We start from the raw sequence: 19,409 nt of genomic DNA, 5'->3' as shown, positions 1-19,409 counted from the left end.
TTGCGGAAACTTCAATAAGAACAAAACATAAGCATTCGTTGTGAAAAAACGATTTCGGTCTCGTGCATAGCATGCCGTAACTTTCCGTTACCAAGAATGTGACAGTCGTCATACGGAGTCTCTGTTTCTGACATTTAGTCCGTACCTCATGTTGCGGAAAACCCTCCGGCAACGCATTACCAGCGGGTTTCTCTGTACTGCGGAGCATTTTTTTTTACAGTGTATTTCGACTCCAACAGTCGATTGGTGCCTATGATATCGCAGATCACTCAAGTCGCACGAGGGACGTTAAGGGCGTTATAATTATTGCTTCGTCGTTTTAATTCAGTCCAACTCTTACGCCAGCTCGCCTGAAGAGCCTTTATAAGAACCAATTAATAAGCAGCTATTATATTGCGGCTATTGTTATTATGCTGCACAGCTACCATAGTCCTCCATAAAATAAGCAATAAAATTCCAATAAGGAAGGGCGTCAGGCAAAGCGACACGATCTCGCCATTGATATTCACCGCCTGTTTACAGGAGGTATTCCGAGACCTGGATTGGGAACAGTTCGGGATAAGAGCTAATGAAGAATACCTAAATAATTCGCTCTTCGCTGATCACATTGGCTTGCCGAGTCACTAAGGAGATGAACTAAAAATCATGATCAATGAGTAAGACAGACAGTGCAGAACGGTGGGACTAAAATTTAACATGCAGAAAACTAAAGTGATGTTTAACAGTCTAGCAAGGGTGCAGCAGTTCACAATTGGCAGCAGGGTGCTGGAAGTGGTAAAGGCTACTTTGGGCAGGCAGTGACAGCTGATCCGGATCATGAGAGGGAAACTAGAAGAATAAGAATGGCGTGGAGCGTATATGGTAGGTTCTCTGAGATCATGAACAGTACTTTAGCAATATCCCTTAAGAGAAAAGTGTTCAACAGCCGTATTTTACCGGTACTCACCTATGGGGCAGAAACGTGGAAGCTAATCAAAAGGTTTCAGCTTAAGTTAAAGACAACGCAGCGAGCCATGGAAAGAAAAATGATAGTTGTAACGTTAACAGAGCGGAAGCGAACTGAGTGGGTGAGGAAACAAACGCGTGTTAATGAAATCCGAGTCGAAATCAAGAGGAAGAAATTGGCTTACACAGGGCATGTAATGCGAAGTCAAGATAACCGCTGGTCCTTAAGGGTAACGGAATGGATTCCAAGAGACGGCAAGCGTAACAAGGGGCGGCAGAAGGGTAAGTGGGCGGATGAGATTAGGAAGTTTGCAGGCATAGGGGAGCAGCTGACAAAGGACAGGGTTAGTTGGAGAGACATAGGAGAGGACTTTGCCCTGCAGTGGGTTATTCAGACTGGTGATGATTTTAATATTTTGGTTGTGTAGTCCTCTAGTCACCATCAACAGCGCAATCATCATCAGCCTGACTACTTCCACTTCAGTACAAGACATCTCCCATATATCTGCAATTAACCCTGTCCCATGGCATCTGCGGCCACCGTGCGCTCCTCAACCACGTATCCTGCGCACCATTCCAAAGGAAGAACACGAATAAAATGCGGGGTGCTTAAACGGACACTTTTGAAATGTGCGTGATGTCGCTGACAATCGGAACTTCCTCCCCTGTACCGCATTCCAGGATTGCCAAAAGCAGTGAGACGAATTCTGCGCTCTGGCTTGCATCCGGAACAGCACAGCCTTGGGTATGGTTTGTGCATGTGGCTCCGGCCGGGCAAACGATCCTCTCGCCTGCGTCTAAACCTACACCATCGTGACGCCCCGGGAAGGCGTGACATAATCGTCACGCGATGCGTGTTCGTCGCGTCCAGGGGAGAGCTGCATCCGCTGTGTGGAGGTAGGTAGGTAAACTCTTTTATTGCGCCCAAAAACAGGGGACCAGTCAAAGGACCGGTTGCGCTGACTTAGAGGAGGTCGGCGGGGATCCTTTGGGATGCCGCGGCCTCCACCGCGCGCTGGATAAGCCAGCGTTGGTCTGCTGGCTTGGAAGTACACAGGAGAGACTCCCACGTCTCTGGGGTGTTTGCGTTGTCTGTGTTGTACTGTGTACAAGTCCACACCATGTGTATGAGTGTGGCCGGAGTTGAGCAGTGTTTACACATGGGGGCTATCTGATCCGGAAAGATCCTGCTGTATAAGAGGGGGTGTGGGAAGCTGCCAGTTTGTAGTTTGCGCCATTGGACGGCCTCGCGTCTTGTTAGATCGCGGTGTGCGGGAGGATATGTGGAGGCCGCCATCTGAAAAATCGGCGCTTTCATTCCTACGAGCTGACAGTGGTATTCGCTTGTGCACTGGTGTGAAGTGCGCTCTGCGATGCCCCTGCTTTAATGCTTCGGAGCACGTTCCACTGGCACACGTATTTTTCGTGCAGCGGACATGTAATAATGAAGATGTGCTGATAAAATAACGCGCTCACCTCAGAAAGGCTTCATACTGACTCAGAAGAAAACTTAATGCGAAGAATAGGGAACCACCTAAAGGAATCCCTTGACACGGGCTAGCAGAACTCTCCTGTCTAAGGTGCCACGTGCTTACAAAGCTCCACGAGAAATCGAGCTTAAATGCAATCTTGAGCCTGCGGTCAGGTTTCTCTATACCAGCTAATGTTTATGCCGAGTCGTCTCTTTTTCGGAGATATCCGGACAGGACGCAGTGTGCAGCAGCTTTGCACCGCAGTGGGTTCGCACTCGCCTTTCGCGTGGCAGTTGGCGGCATTCATGGATGGAAATACTACGCTTCCAGAGGAGGTTGACATCTTAAATTGCAGCCAAGGCGCCCTCCTATATTCCGTGACTTTGAAGTGTCCGTCGCTTTTGAAAGCTAAGCATACCATTTGTGACGACAACTTGCACAATGCTGCCTTGTTTGAATGGGACAGTGCAATAAAGCACATACAGTACTGCAACGACGCACTTATGTTTCACTTGCGCATTTTTACCATGGCTATGCGGGTTGTGCGCAAAGGTACAAATGCCTTGCATCCCTTTGATGCTGTCGGAATGCACTGAGCTGTTGGCAAAAATAAGTGTTGTTAGAAACGTACCTGTACTCATGAAAAATCACGAGGGCTGGCTCAGGCTCGCTCACAAAAGTTTTATCAGTCTACCGGATCACAAAGTTTCATACTCAAAGAGGGACTCACTCGAAGTCAAACTCCGTTAACTCCCGACTCATCTGCGCTCACTCATTCATTGGGCTTACATCGCACATTCCAACTTCTGACTCACTTAAGCTCACCTACACTCAGAGCCCATATGAGCTCACACATCGGCTCACATAAGAAGTGATGTAGCGGAAGGCCCTCACCTGTCATGTAATTTGCGTCGAAAGAACACAGCTGTTGGGTGAACAGGGAGAAGGCGCTTTGTGACACTGCTTCCCGCGCTAGGGCACCAACCGCAGCTGTCACAGCTGTGCTACGAACTGTTGCCACTGTAGACGCGACGGCCTACGTTTTCCTCCTGCGACACAAATACCTGCGTGACGAAGATTCTCCAGACGGCGATGCTGTACGTCTGCGGTCAATGCCGCACAATGCTTCGCTTAGGCTGAAGCAGTGCTTTGAGGCTGGCCCCAGGGAAAGGGTGTTTCTTGTGGCGCGAGCACAGGTGGAGAGTGTTGTGTAGCCTTGGAGCCGAGCGGCCAGCACTAGACTGACTCGTGGTGTGAGGGTATCGGTTTCTCTTTCACCCATTGTGTAGTGCTACCAACATTGTATTTTTCCCTGTCTCGGGTTTTAGAAATTATGTTGATGATGTTGCTAAAAACCACAGCGGAATTTTCAAAGCGAGAGAGAAATGTTCCGGCCACCACTGACAAGAAGAAAAATTGGCTGTGGTTTAGTTCTGGTTAACCCTAGTTAAATTGCGAAAGCTTCGTTTCCTCGGCACGTCGTATACGCAGTGTCTCATTTGGACGCTCTCGAGAACTCAAACCGGTCTCTTCCGCAGTTCACTCCGCAATGACTCCGGAGTGACTCTTCCGCAAGAGTCACACCGGGACGTGGCCCGACTTCTTTTAGCCCCATCTTGGTTACGACGCTTCTCGAGTCGTGCGGCGCGCTCTTCTGGCGGCTCTTGAGCGCGTTGTCTCTTACTCGGTTCGTTCTGTCGTTGTTTCCTCTCTTTCGCGCTCTCCATAACGACTACAATACACCGAGGCGAAGCGCATATATATATATATATATATATATATATATATATATATATATATATATATATATATATATATATATATATATACACACCCATCGCCTCCGACACCTCCTGTTCTCTACCCCAGCGGAGCACACATGCAGGAAGGAAAAATTAAAGGAGGGGCCATCACGTGACATATTTTGAAGCCGGAAACGAGCTCGGCGCCATATTGTCCGGGCGCGCTCTTGTTTATTTTTATCCGCGCTCTTGCTTACGTTTCTCCGCGTGCGCGTTTCGAACCACGCGAAGGAGCCGGCCTAACGAAAGTACAGTGCAAATGGCGCTTGGTTTCTGGCCGTTTTTCATGTACTCGAGACTTCGGAAGCATTCGTGCAAGACATTCGGCTCCTTCCATTTATAGCTCTTTGCCGCGTCGTATCCGCAACATCCCCGCTCTCTAGTTCGAACGAAACAGTCCGGCCTTGCATGGGCACAATCAAGCAGCTATCGGCGAAGGCACTTATCGCAACTGCGGTAAGCGCGGGAAGGAACTTTCACTTACTACGGTGGCCTGCGTCTTTTGCGACGGCGGAGGTATGTATCCCTGGGTTGCTTGCAGGCTGCACTTGGCGAATTATACTGCTGTACTCACATCCGGTTCATCCTTGTCTCGTGTTAAAAAGATTACTTTCAGCAGATGAGGTGAAGGGCACAAAAATTTTAGTTCATTTAAATTGTGTAAATATGCAGCTGCTGCCAAAATAAAGCAGAAGAAAAGAAAAACTAATCTAGCATACACTTTGAAGAGCATGCTTGTTTGTGTTCTCTCTTTTTTTCTGATATAAACTGTTACCCATGGTGCCACTGAAATAGAACTTGTTACTTTGTGCGTCTATCATCTTTCATTCCTTTTTTTTTATGCAGTGTGTTTTGGATCGCGCTGTGTATTTCAGAATGCTTCCGAACACACTACCCCACCTTAATGCAGTGTAAACTACAGTGTTGTGTTGTGTTTTATGACACATAGGCAACTCAGGCCATCATAAGCCAAACTCAAGGTAAGAAAATTGTTTTCTGCAGACTTCTTTAGAAATATTAATTATCGGTGGTGTAGATGGCGTAAAACATTGTTTTGTATTACCTAATGATGAAGGAAGAAAGAAATTTTATGAATGTCTAATATTAAGAGCTTTGAAGAAAGTCAGGTAGTCTCAGCAGGCATCCTTGGGTGGGAAAGGATGTTGATCCTCCCGACCAGTAAAACAAAACCGCAGCCTGCTTAGAATTGAGAAGGTGGCTGAGGTGTATAAAAAAAATAATGCGAATCAGTGGTTAAAAATCTAGAGTTTGCTGAGAAAATCAGCTTCTCTTAATAAGCTAAAAACACATGTCGTGTCAACAATTGCATCTTCCCTTAAAAGAAACATTGGGTGTAAAGGAATGTGTTCATTACAAAACTAAGTAAAATATGTTTTACTAAGTTTTCGAAGTTTTGTGCATGAGTATGAAATATTATTAACTGTTGGGTCATCTCTACTACATTTTTCACAAATCGGTTTGTCTTCACCTGTCAATGGAAAGCTGTGTTTGATGTGCATGTGGCTTATATAGAGACGACATAAATTAACTACAATGAAACGCTGTTGGTGCAAACATGAGTTCCATTCACATAGAACTGGCTTTACAAAGTGGAGTTTGTTGTTTACTTCATTGTTCCAAGCTGTCTGCCATTTTTTCTTAATTTCCTTTGTACTCATTTATTTCAATCCTTAAAGGTCATATTTACCTTTTTATTTCCTTGCCACGAGATTAAGCATTGCACAAATTTGCTCTCTCGTTTGCCTTATATTCCAACATGACTCGGGACCCAGCACAGTTTTATATTTTGCCCTAGAGCTGTGGCTGTTACAATATTGTGTATGATGTCACCACTCATTGGAGTGATTGCATTTCTAGAGTGGAGAGCAGTAAGTAAACTTAAGGAGTCTGTGTGAATACTACTGTTTGTGAAGTTCTCGTATTCTATTTGTTCAATGGCTACACAGGCGGCGTAACATTCGGCAGTGAAAATTGATGCGCATTGTGAAAGCCTGTTTCATTCCAATTCTTTTTTATCACTGCGCTTCGAAAGTAAATATCTGTTTTTGAGCCATCTGTATAAAAAGGAATGAAAGTACTGTATTTTTCCTCAAGTGCAAGAAATTCTTGTGTTATATGTTTCTGTGGAGTTTGTTTTTTACGGACCTGTGTAAGAGTGAACTCACTGTAGGAAGATGATACCATGGAGGCAGTGGATCTTGTCTGCGAGAAATTCCAGGTAACGTCAGTGTAAATTACTACCTTAAAACTAAAGCTCTCTGAAAATTTTTAGTACATGGCTCTCCCTGGAAGCTTTCTGTGTCCAGCTTGCTGGAATGAGGCTTATATTTAAATGGCCGTCTGCAACACTTCGTATTTGAGAGCGTAATGATTTTTGAGTGGTCAGCTGTCAAATGTGATCATGAGGTTGAAAAAATGTTTGCTAGAATGAATTTAGAGCTTCATACGTGACATCCCTGAGCAAGGTTTTTGATGTCAGATAGTTTGAATGCTATGCTCGCATAACAGTGGCCCACATGCTGGCCAAACCTTAATCACGCTCTGTGGTGGATAGCACAACCCCCCCAGTTTTATGCTGAATGAGTGTGCACGTGTCTGCTTTTGGCTGAGTCATGAACAATGCTGCCATGCATGGTCACACCCCAGCTTAGGGTTCAGCGTGCCTTTATTGCTGCTCTTGTTTTTGCATGTTGCAACCTGTCTCCGTTGCGTATGTTTGGCAAGCTGTGTCAACAGGGCCCTCTGCTACAGCAGTGAGGACAAGAAATATCCTGCAGTATTTTGGTTTGGTTTATGGTGGTTTAACGTCCCAAAGCGACTCAGGCTATGAGAGACGCCGTAGTAAAGGGCTCCGGAAATTTCGACCACCAGGGGTTCTTTAACATGCACTGACATCGCACAGTACACGGGCCTCTAGAATTTCGCCTCCATCGAAATTCGACCGCCGGGGCCGGGATCAAACCCACGTGTTTTGCAGTATTTTGTTTTGATCTTTAATACTGTATTTATTTTCATAACATGCTTTTATGCGGCTGCCCATGAAAGGAATGCTTTCTCATACAGCAGTGAGGATGGGCAAATATACTAAAAAGTAAGAGTTCTTGACCCTAAATGAAAAATGTAGTATCAGAGCATGTCCATAAAGGTGGACGTGACAACAGTGACTTTTGATTCACAACTCCAAGAGCCACTCATAGAGGTGACAGAAACAGAGAGGGCCGAAGGACCTATAGTAGAACAGCAGGAGAGGATATATATGGCAAGGTGGTGTCGTCCCCCTCCCAAAGCCAGAAATTTTACTTAGGAAAACCATACTGAACCCCTTTATCTTAACGAGAACAGTCCAAGTAATACATGTTTCAAATAGGACTGGCCCTCTTCAAGAATGATCCGTAAATCCACCCATTGTAGCACTGCAACACAGCATGTTTTACATCCACAGATCTAGTCTGGTGCATAATATATATGGCCGCAGCTTTTAAGACTGCTTTTAGATTTTTATAAGTACCCAGTGGCTGCAGTATGTTTCACAGTGCTGTGCATTATTTCAATGCTGTATTTCATGCTTAACGTGCAAAGCTGCAGCTGTACGCACCAATTTTCGCTAGTTTATGAAATACTAGCTTGTAATGTTACTGCATGTAGCACACTTCCGATCAACAATACAGGCAGTGAAAATAAATTTATTGTACGCAATGAACTCATGAAATTATTTTTCTTCAACATAACTACAGGCATCATTGAAATTCAATGCACATGTGGATCCTCATTTCACTAATTGCTTTTTACTACAAATAACACTATCACAGAACATGGGCACCATAAACACGTGTGAGAAAAGGCCTCCAAATTAAGTTGGAGCTTCGCGGTTTTCGCAATTCTTGACCATGACATCAGCCAGAAAAGCAATTCGAATTCTAAAAATAGCAGGCGATCAAAAATACAGACTTCACCTCGATATGAACGATTACACTTGAGCCCAGCACGCCACAGAGGCAAATAACTTCCTAGACGCCTCAGACGCTATACGCTTCCAACGGGCATACAACAGTTTCCGTATGCTAAGAACAAAGCGAGCGCAGCTGCTTCCTTTACAATAGCACTCTCCACCCCTGTCATGGCCCCCGCCGCTAGTACAAGCGCAATTTCCGAAAAACAAAATTTGCAGTTGTATTATAATGAACACATCGCTAGAGAGTGCCAAGAACACGTATAAGTATCAACGAGGTTTGACTGCAAATGGAAACTGGAGCGCGAATAGCATACGCGCACTGCACACACAAAACACGAAACGTTCGCACTACACGCCGACGAACACTCTGTAGCGCACTTGAACCAATGGTGAACGAAAGCGCGAATACTCCTCAGTGAACAGCGGCGGTCTCCAGACAGCTCAGAGCAGCGTCGCAGTAGACGAAATGCCCGTGCTATCGTTGTCGCCGAGCGCATTCAAATCCGGGAACGCAAAAAAATATTTTTGCGCTCCATTCCACCTTGTGATATGGGCGAACGCTGTCAACGTCTGCCTGTGAGCACCACCAAAAACAGAAACTTCAGCAGTTACGCCTACGCCGCTCCTCAAATGGCACGCCGCAGTCCGCTGCTACCACTGCTGCCGCCCGATTTGTAAACAAGCTGCCCTGACAAGATGGCCTCCCGATCGAGAAAAATCACGTCACTTCCGCCACACTTTTATCCCATGTTGTTGTATGGAAAGGGCCTCTCCTGACTTTTCCTTCCTCCAAGGGAGCACGTCTGGTGGAGCGAGCGGCGACGGCAACGGCGTCGACGGCGGCGCCATCTGTTGGAGCGCGCCTGCGGCGTTGCTAGATAACGGCGGCTCAAGGGCGTTCGTGGGCCCGCGCATACGGCTCAAGTGCGCATACGGCTCAAGTGAGGGAGAGTGCCATCTGAGTGGAGCCTGACGACGGAAAGCGCAGGAAGACAATTTTTTAAACGTTCTCTCTTTCTTCGTGAGGCGGCGCTCTGCATCCCTCATAGTAATCAGGCTGAATGTCAGGTATTGACGCGTCATAGAGCACGCCGTTCGTGGCGCTGCTCACCGTGTCGCCGCTGCAGGCGCTGGTTTTAAAAGGAGCCACAGAGAGCGGTGCAGCGGCGTTGGCATTGTAACGAAAAGCTGTGGCGACTTGTTCTTATCATGTTTGTCTTTTAGCTACAACGCTGAAACATTCCGGGAGAGGTACTGAAACTGCTTGGCAGAAATATGAAATCAGAGGGTAAATGCAGTTAGCAATACGTTTCACTCTATTAATGATGCTGAGTAAGGAAAATGGGAGAATGAAATAAAGAAGTAATGATATATCTTCCCGAGAAGGCATTTTTCGAAACTGGCAAGTAGCAGTAGCTTTAAAGTCGTAGCTCCACTTTTTGCAGGCTAAGCTGTCATCGTTAAGACAACTAGATAAATATTTTTCTCTATGCGTCGCAGACTGCAGCTATGATTGTTTTAAGCAGCGACAAGAACTCCAGTGGCAAATGCACGTCGCAGCAGCTGGTGCCGAAGCATTTCGGACGTTCTGCCTGGTATTGACTACAATCAGGCGCTAATAAAACGATGCAAAACTAAAAAAAAAGCGCTTGAAGGAAAGGAGGCAGGTAAAGTTGAAATCACGTCCACTTGAGCACGTCTTCAGGCGCAGTCACAGTAAAGGCCGAACCACAAAGCAGCGTTTCTTCGGCGCAGCATCAGCGTTTATTCTACCGTCGTTGTCGCCCCAGGCCACAGGAGAGGGCAATCAAACACACGAGGGCGTACGAACTGGTTGTCCAGACGGGCGTTAGGTGTGTTTTGTTTCGTTCACTGTTATGTTCCGCTCGCGCACGAGCTGTTTTGTCCTCCTCGAGCGTACAAATGTGGTTGCACCACAGTGCACATTTCGTATGTGTGTAAATAAGTGTCAATACAAGCAAATGCACAAATTCTAGAAATGTAAATGGCTATAAACAGAGTTGTAATGTATATAGCAGCAGACACATGCAAAGTATTGTAAATGCTATTGCTGTAAAGAGTTGTAAATAGATGTAAATACATGCACGTGAACGTCCCCTTCTTTTCTACAAACGAGCTTAAAATTTCCCCCACTTCGCACAAAACTGAAAGCAGCAGCCGTGCTTGCCATAATTAACTGGTGCAATTTTAGTGCGGCTGCGAGGATACCTCGTCCGCGTCGCGGACCACACCATTTATCCGCGAAAAACAATTTTCGTTAATCATGGTACCACGAAACGAACAAACGTAACCACTTACAACGCTCTATTCGTCTGGCAAGGAACAGCATCCTCAAGTGATAGTCGGAGCGAACGCCTGAGCCTTCCTCTGGAAACAGCGAGCAAAGCTGCTGCTCCAGCCGATTGTCGTTGGAAAAAGCGCTGCGCCGCGGATGAATCGAGAGCTACGCAAGAAGGGGTACGAAGCAGGAATCTGACAGACGCGTGGTGTAGGTTTGCAGTATAGGAGAAGGACAGATAACGCCAGCACCGCGCGACCGTTGGCAAGCATGACGCAAGCAGTCCAACCTAAAGTCACTGGAACTTTAGTCCAACCATCTTGGTAGCACCGCAGCGCGGCAACTAACTGAAGTGATGCGTACCGGTGGCTCCCATTGCGAAACGGGCGATGCGGCTGGCATTATAAAAATAGAGGAGCCGCTGGCCGGGTGAGCTAAACTTCCGCATCAAGGTTCGGCGTTTGTGCGGCCTCGAACAGCGTCATTCGTGCATTTTACTGGCATTTGAGTAAAGCGTATATGACGCGATGAAAAGCGTTGCCGGCGTTTCCCGAGAGGGCGCTCACCGAAGTTCATGCCGGTGAAGGCCATGAGCATGGGTATGACGAAGGCCACCACGATGGAGCCCCGCACAGGCGTGTCGAATACGCAGACGAACACCACCAGCGTGAACACGGTCTGCACGTAGGCCAGGGCCGTCTGAACCAGCGCGTGGCCCACGATCACCTCGGTGGTGGTCAGCCCTGCGAGCAGCACACGCGGATCACCGTGAGGCAGGTCAACCCCTTCAGGGAAAACGTATCTCTCGCCAGTCTCCTCGCTTCCACTCGCGTCTCGTGCCCTTCACTACGCTGTCTTTAGAAACGCGCCTTGTCCCACTGCATACTGCGTTGATCCCTGGTGTCAATAAACAACGTAAAGCAATACATGATAGTTGCTGACATACCCAGCAGTTCTGGACAAAAGCATTTTAACGCGATAGCGTTAAGGGCCCCGTGTCGCAGAAAAAGAAGGCTCCGTCAGCGTCGGCCGTGAGCGAAAAATCCCTCCTCCTTCTCCCCGCAATGTACGCCACTGCCCCAACAGATAGCGAGCGACGGCAGCGCCTCTCGCTCGCCTCGTTCGGGCGCAGTGGGGCCTTGCGGACACGCAGGAATCACGCGGTGAGCGGCGAAAGCAGCGCACATCCAAAACGCGTTCACCACGAAGCTTGCGGCTTGCTGCCCGTTCGTTCGGCGCGGAAGCTATGCTGGCTTTAGTGGCACCGGGTTTGTCGAGAACTGTGTGCCGACGAACTACGACTGCAACTTCAGTCCCGCGCGTTTCGGCAAGGCGCCTGGCAGCGATTCTACCTCGTTTGCCGCTCCACGTGTCTGTTTCACCGTACGTAGCAGAGCGATTTGTCTGACGGGCAAGGCGTCACGACGAGCGGGCGATGGCATTCCGTGGACTCCCTGGCAGCGCTGCAAGACGTTGTCGCATTCCACTCTTAAATGCGAAGCTTAAGTGTCCTCCAATTTTTTCAACGGGAAAGAGTTTATGAACGCCATTTTTTTCATAAATTACATGAATTCACTCCAGCAATCAATGTATCTGCAGATGTCGCGTAGGCAGGATTGAATTTTTTTCCTATTAACATTTTTGCTCTCGTGAAAAACGTTCCTTATTGAGCTTCAATCACAGTCGTAACTGCTCGATGCGACAGCGATGGAGAAACTTTAAAAGAAAATTTTGCTACCCACCAGAAGAATAGACCATTAATGAGTGCGAAAGTTGGGTGAGTTGACATATATTCATGATTCACAAGAGCGCAGCAAACAAGGAGAGAAGGTAGAGAGATAAATGAAGTGCTACAAAAAAGTGTTATCTTCCTCTGGCCAAAGTGTGTTTTGCTGTTGGACACGTGCGTAGATTGTTCGCGCCTTGTATGGAGAATTCTTGTTCTGTTTTTGGAAGATTCGTTATCAATATTGTCACGTGGTGGTGACTGCAATCCGGGGAGCGGAAAGACAGCGAAGATGGCGTCTAAACAAAATCCTTTACTTTAGGCTGACGTGCGCCCACAATGGACTGAATCACTCAGCGGCGGCGTGGTAACAAGCGTGCTCGGCGGTCGTCGAACAGAATGCCCGCCGCCGTCGGCCGTGCTCAATTTAAAGCTGATAGCGAACTTTCGAGATAAAGCGTGCATAGTTACTGGAACATTCCGGAACAACGTAGAATCAGCACTGCCTGGCTGCGATCAATCGAGATAAACCTGGTGGTGTCTCGCATCAACAAAGCGACCAAGCGGCGAGGCGGCAGCTTTTAATAATGAACAAACACTACAAAGGTTCGCGGCATTTTTCCCCTCTCAAAGAAGCATCGAACCGATGCTTTAAAACATAGGCAAAACGGATTGTGCAAAATAAACACCGAATGTTGAAACACAACTTACTAAATTTTTACCGCGCATAATAGGGCTTTAGGGCCTTTTCACGTGCATGCGATTTTTGCCTGCGACACTAGGAATTCTGTCGGCCTGCGACTGGGGAAGGCCGTCGGTCTAGTCGCAGACGGCTTGCGACGGAGTTCCGTCCGGTTGGAATTCATTCGCAGCGCCGCTGTGATCAGGCGGCGGCTAACCAATGGGAAGCATCATGACGTCATGACACGCGCGGTAACATGTTGGCAGAAGGGGAGGGAGCGGCAAGCATAAAGTGTGTTTGGGTTTCATCGCGCGCACGTGGGCACACATCGAAAATGTCCGCTCCTCGCTCTCTTGAAGGCACGCGCGCGTCTTTCAATGAGCTACTGATTGATGAAGTGGCAAGGCGGCCACTTCTGTGGAACGTAAGATTGAATGATTATCGGAAGAATAATAACAAAACTGTGCTTTCGGAAGAAGTCACAGATGCCATGAGATGAACCGACACCCCCGGTGCGTGCCAGTTCTTTAAGACCTTTTTTATTTAAGTTACTTACTGTACTTTACTTACTTGCTCTACCTGAAGTTGTTAATTGTAACATCGAAGTGCTAATCACGAGTGATTGTACCGCCCCTCGTTTGAGAATAAGCGTTATCTATCTCGGAAGGTCGACGCATGCAGCATGTTCAGTGCACGCTGCATAGTTGCGTATGCGGATTTTCGGCGTTTTAAGCAGGGGTACTGTGCATTGCTTTGTTTAACGAGAACATAAAAACGCCAGTAAAACATAGTATATACGAAGCGCTGCTCAGAAAAAAAAAGGTATCGACGTCGTCTTTTCCGCTGATATTTTTTTTCAGGCGTTTGTTTGTTTACACACTGCGGCGGCCAATCACATGCACAATATGTGGGCTGTCATTTCCATTAAATTTATATTCCTTAAACAAGAAAATTGACACACTAAACTTAATGATGACCGGCCTTGTTCACGAATGGGGACCCCACGCCTGTACCCGGTTTAGTGCATTATATTTTGCCGCTCAGAGCGAGACAAATGCCCCGAGTTGGTGATGCGGTTTCCGATGGCGGCGAAATGAAAAAATAGTCGCGTGCTGTGAAATGTCGGTACACGGTAATAATTTTCACACCTTAAGGGAGCATAATTATATGCACACCCTTACACCTGACAAATTACTAGTTTCTGTTACACATGCTCTTATCCTGCACCCATGAATTTTATAAGTTTGCATGAACGGGTGCATGTGTCCCTAATACTCCTGGTAGTGCCGTCGAGGTAGAATGGTGCTCCTTTCAAAAATGTAAAGCTGGCTTCACCTCAGTGCTGCATGTCGGACTAAATGAGGAAGAAAAAGTGAAAAAAAAACTATATCCCTAGCGCATGTGCTTTACGGAACCAAATATGCTAGCGTAGTTCCTGTGACAACATCACATGCACATGTGAAGCAGTAACAGGCATGTTCGGCATTTTATCCACGTTTTACTACTGCATCGACGCGACTGCAACATTCCACATGGCGATAAAACTTGACTAATTATGAAAGCAGTACAAACGCGCTGATTGTGCCGATAGTATGCGCTCCTTAGGATGTCACGTTGAGGCATGGTTTAAATATTTCGCTGCCGAGAACAGACATGCAGCGGAAGAAAAATTTGGTTGACTTGCAGCCTAAAAAAAAATGTGTGATTGATGTTATTACAAATGCCAATAAAATTGTTGGCATAATACCTATGCCGTGAATGTGGGGGCTCATTGGTTGTTTTGATAATAACGTGCTCCTGTACTGAATCCATGTCAAGGGAAAGCAGTTACGCCTGCATCGTAGTGAATAGAGAAGTCAATACGTTGACGTCTTGCGACAATATGTTTCGGTTGGAGCGCTGTCTGCGCCAAATCATTCTGCTTTACACACCAAATCACGCACAAGAAGCAGGACCAAACAGCTATTTCTTGAAGGAACTACTAGTGTCAACTGAAATAACGGCAGCTGTGGAGACCTGAAGTTAATTAGGTTTACAGAAGAACTTGAGAACCTCTAAGTGCAAAGCAGGCAAAGCAAAAATTTTATTTCGCCTCAACGTACGTATAGCTGCTCCCCAAGACTGAACGAGTAGCAGGAGGTGCCTTTGCAAGCCATAAAAGTAAATGCTGTGGCATGCGGCGTTTTATATCCGAAAGCTAAACCTGGGCTATCGATGACGCTGTAGTGGAAAGCTCCATAACTATTTTCGGCAATCCGCGGTCCTTTAACGTGCACTTGCATTGCACCACAGACGGGCGTTTTAGGCAGTTATTGCTTTCAGCTCCCGTTATGGGCAAACTCGCGAACATCGTCTATGCACCGCAGCGCACCGGGCAGAGAACGTGAGCTAGAACTGCTAGAACCTGAAGCGAACATTTCCGTCCACCTACTGAATTCGGAACTGGCGCGCTGCGAGTGGAAGCTAGCACGTTGTGAGGGCCTTGAGGGCGCCAAGGGGAGCCTAAGGTCTACTGGACCGCAGAAACATGTGTCGAGCGTTTCAATCTGACCCTGCAGTCCGCATTCTGTTCTCTCTTCGGTATGTGTTGCTCCCAATCACCGCTGCCTTTTGTTGATTCATTTACTTTAATGAAAAGCAATGCTGCCGACCTAGGGGCATTATGCCTATCCAACATATAACACGGCACCCTGCCGCCCCTCTCCCGCCTCTATGAACCACCTCACCACGAATGTGCTGCCACTGACCCTGTGCGGGCCTTCGCAGGTTGCTCGGGTTACATGCGCAGCGCTTGTTCCGAGTGGTCTCTTCGCTCGAAAGCCGCGGCGCCAGGACGACACGCATGCAAAAGGGAGGCTGAGAAGGCGCGTGCGCCCTGGCTTGTTGAAAACAGCAGACATGACGCATCCACGAAAGAGTACATAACGCCGCCATTGAGTCCATGCCACAGATCCATGGTACGCGTGTTCGCACGAACGCTGCCGTACGACCGCACTACACCTGTCTCGTGTCTTGTAACAACACTGCCGCCGAATACGTCGAACTGGTGAAGGAACCGCTCCTTTAGGCAACGTCCCAACTTCTTCGGGAGCATTCCGGGATATCTGTTCAGGAGGGAGCCGTCCTAGAATGTGCTATGCTTTGCCTGCAATACATTTCATGCTCCCCTCCTCTTTCGACGACGACATAGGCTACAATTTCTTGCTATATATTTTGCCGCCATTGAAATGCAGCTGCTGGAGTGAAAGTAAAACAATCGGAAAGGGGGCCAATTCATGGCAATTTTTCAATCCGAAGAAATATAGAATGTTTATTCGCTTCTAATTTTACATAACTGGCAACTGTTAGCAATCGCTCTGTGTGCTGGTCCGATGCTGCAAATGCACTCCAGCTCCCGTACACATTGCAAGTGAAAACTGGAAGCGAATCTGGATTTCTGCCGCTAGGCGGCCACCGGTACCGTTGGGGCTTTGTTGGCTTTTTTTCCAGCATGCTCGTCATGTAGTCGTGGTGTGTGCGCTTCAGGGGTTGACGAGAATTCGTTTTCGACCGCGTTTTTCGAGGTACCGTAGTCAACTGAAGTGTTTTTAGTGTGCATATATAACTGGAAAAGTGCGTAGGTTCGTTCACTGCTGTGCAAGTACCATATATGACGTATCAGGAGAGAAGCAGCCACTCTGCTGAATGCGTTTCTTTGTTCTAGATTGGCAGAAAGGGACGCGCTCGCTCACATTGTAAAGATTTGAACTCAGAAAGCACGGACGAAGTTATTATGTGCGCGTGTTAATGCGTCAGAATGTATTTTGCAGTGTAGCAATCGTTGTCCTGTAGTCGGCGTCAGTGAAAAAGACGAGCGTTGCCGTGATGTGGAGACGTTGAGCAGCGCAGCACTACCACGCACTTGCCTCGAATGGTAAGCAATCCTGTTTCTTCACACATGCTGGTTCCCTTTTTACAAAGGATATGTTATGGAAGAACGCTGTCAGGGCTTGCCGTTTCTAAGTACCTAAGTCCCAAGATCTGCAGTGCGACAGGCCGCTCTTTCTTAGTGTCCTAGGAAGAGAAGCAGCGTTGAACAGAGTTCATCGAGAATCATTGTGCACACAGCTGTTTTTGTTTTGACGAGACAAACGTTTCAGAGTACTGCCGCAGGCTGCCTAAGGGCTGTACTATGCGTGTTCTGTCACATTTAAAGCCGTTTAAAGCCATTTCGTCAAATTTCTTGCCCTATGGTTTAATCGTGCGTGGTAATTTTTGCGGCTGTGCGTAGGGACTGTACCGTATCTCTGCGTAAAATGAATTGCGTAAGCGTGACACAGGCGCTGACTGCCGGTCGTTTTGTGCATCAGGCCGCTTTGCAGTTTTTAGGCGCTGCCATCTCTTTTGGTTTTAGTTTTTTAGAACGTCACCCACATTAAGGAATCGTGTCCTATTCAAGATAGGTATATTTAGCTTGGTTTTTCATGTTCTTAAAAGTTCCTTGTTTGGCCAGAGTGACCTAATTAATAAATTTTGCGTTCTGTTCTCATGATGGTATTAAATGGATGTCTGCAGGGGTAACATCCACATGGGAGCCCACAGCTTTCACCTTGTTGCCACTGGGAAATATTCATGAGCAGTATGGAAGCAAAGCTGCGTTTAAGTTTTTCGGCAAGCTTCTTTTTATGTTGTATGCTAGGTTCTCTTGTGAGCCACTTTCCCTTATTTTCTTAATCAAACGTCATCATGAAACAGGGTACATAGCCTAACCATGCCCTCATTTATTTGTACATCCTTACTAGTTCTTAGTCAGCACAGGATTACTGCAAACCAATTTGTGTGTTGTTTAATGTAGTTTTCTGCAACCCTGCATTAAAAGAATAAGTGCCAAATATGTGGATGATTTTTGTACATTTCTATAATATTCAACAAAAAACTTTTTCAATGCCTTGTGCTTGGTGCATGATGGCCTAAGTTGCCTATGTGCCATAAAACCCAACACAACAACAACAAAAGGCAAAGAAGAGGATAAAAATGTTTCAGAGATGGAAAAAAATGTAAGGCATGTCAGCAAAATAATTCTATTTTTGAGGCATAATCAGGCAACTGTTGCAAGATGACGTGGTCCTCACTTGCTTTCTAATGGCAGTGGTATATATTTCTAAGAGTTTAATTGAACAATTTTTCTTTTAAGCAAGAAATAAATTTGCAATTTGTGTCCCTGCGTTCAATCCCAGCATTGCTCGCAGCACGGTGCTCCAGGTGGATGCTCCTCATATTTTGGTTTTGAAAGGTTCGCTCGCATGTTCATTCACATTTTTTCACTTTCAACTCGAGCATGATGTAAGTCCAGCATGCACCATTGAGAGAGAGAGAGATAAATGCTCGATAAGGTGATACTTGCGTATACCTCTCAATAGTAGTGCTCTTGTAAACCGCCTAGTGAGTTCACCTTCGTTTTCTTCAGTCATTTGTTGGAGCACACAGAGGGCTACAACACACTTGATATTTTTGTTCACCCATGTAAACAGATCATAAAGCAGTTTCTGAACTTTGTATGGCCTGTGAATACTTTCTGTTGCTGCCAAGGGCCTCACAGTTCCTCCAGTGCAGTCACAAGCACTCTTCGCATGTGAAGTGGTGAAAAAGTCCATACCACTGAAAAATTGAAATAATTTTCATGGTAGCAGAGGTTTTTAACTCTGATTGGTCAGACCGCAAAATGTGCTCTCGGGCTCAGTACTGCTTGTGTTGAGGAATAATAGCAGTTCTGCCATCCGGCTACTTCATTTTTACTTTTTGTAAATGTACCCTTGAGCAGGTTTCTGTATTGATGAACCTGGCGGCATTGAAGCCCAGCACACCATTGTATTCGAGCAGTGGATTGCTGGTTTTGTGTATATTTGCATCCGGCGGCAAAATGTGTGGCAGTGCGGAGAAATGTCAGATATTGAACGCAGGGACTGAACTTGCAAATTACTTAAAACTAAAATGCTACGACTAAACTTCTAGAAATAAATGTCACTAAATGACATTGTGCATCTCCGTATCTCTCATAATTTAGTTCAGATCACCTCATTATGGAATAGACTGCTGAATGTCTCAAAAAGCAAATTTTCTCAGCTTTAGATATCTTTTGCTAACATCCCTTATGCTTTTTGCTCTCTGAAGCATTTTATCGCCTTTTATGACTTCTGGATAGCTTAGAAAAATAGGTGGGAGAACTGTGAAAATATAACTTTTGATGTACGATCTCAAATTTTCATATCTTTTACCTTCTTTCATGTTTCGTTAAAACAAATTAAGTTCAATTTGCTGCATATGGAAGCGCAATATTTTTTATTTATATAAAAGAACTTTCATAGTCATGCGCAAGAACGTTCTTTTACAGTTTTTGTAAGGCTAGGTTTGGCTACCACTTCGAAGCGTGAGATGGCGGCCACGACACAAAAAAAAATTATTCTGCCAAAAAGAAGCTGGGCTTATGTTTGTCATAAAAATGCAATAAGGCATTATTCTTTTAAAGAAATC

The 19,409-nt window shown here is 46.3% G+C and overlaps 1 protein-coding gene across 1 annotated transcript in view; it reads right to left on the bottom strand.

Moving 5' to 3' along the window:
• LOC144123043 (ABC transporter G family member 20-like) overlaps positions 1-19,409 on the bottom strand; it is a 101,107-nt gene that overhangs the window by 65,586 nt on the left and 16,112 nt on the right. Inside the window, exon 3 of the mRNA XM_077655960.1 lies at positions 11,058-11,234. Within this exon, the coding sequence (XP_077512086.1) occupies positions 11,058-11,234 (177 nt within the window). The remainder of the gene's footprint in view (positions 1-11,057; positions 11,235-19,409) is intronic.

Source organism: Amblyomma americanum, chromosome 3 (genome assembly GCF_052857255.1).
Source record: "Amblyomma americanum isolate KBUSLIRL-KWMA chromosome 3, ASM5285725v1, whole genome shotgun sequence".
Lineage (NCBI taxonomy): Eukaryota > Metazoa > Arthropoda > Arachnida > Ixodida > Ixodidae > Amblyomma > Amblyomma americanum.
This window is presented reverse-complemented; position numbering and strand designations above follow the sequence as displayed.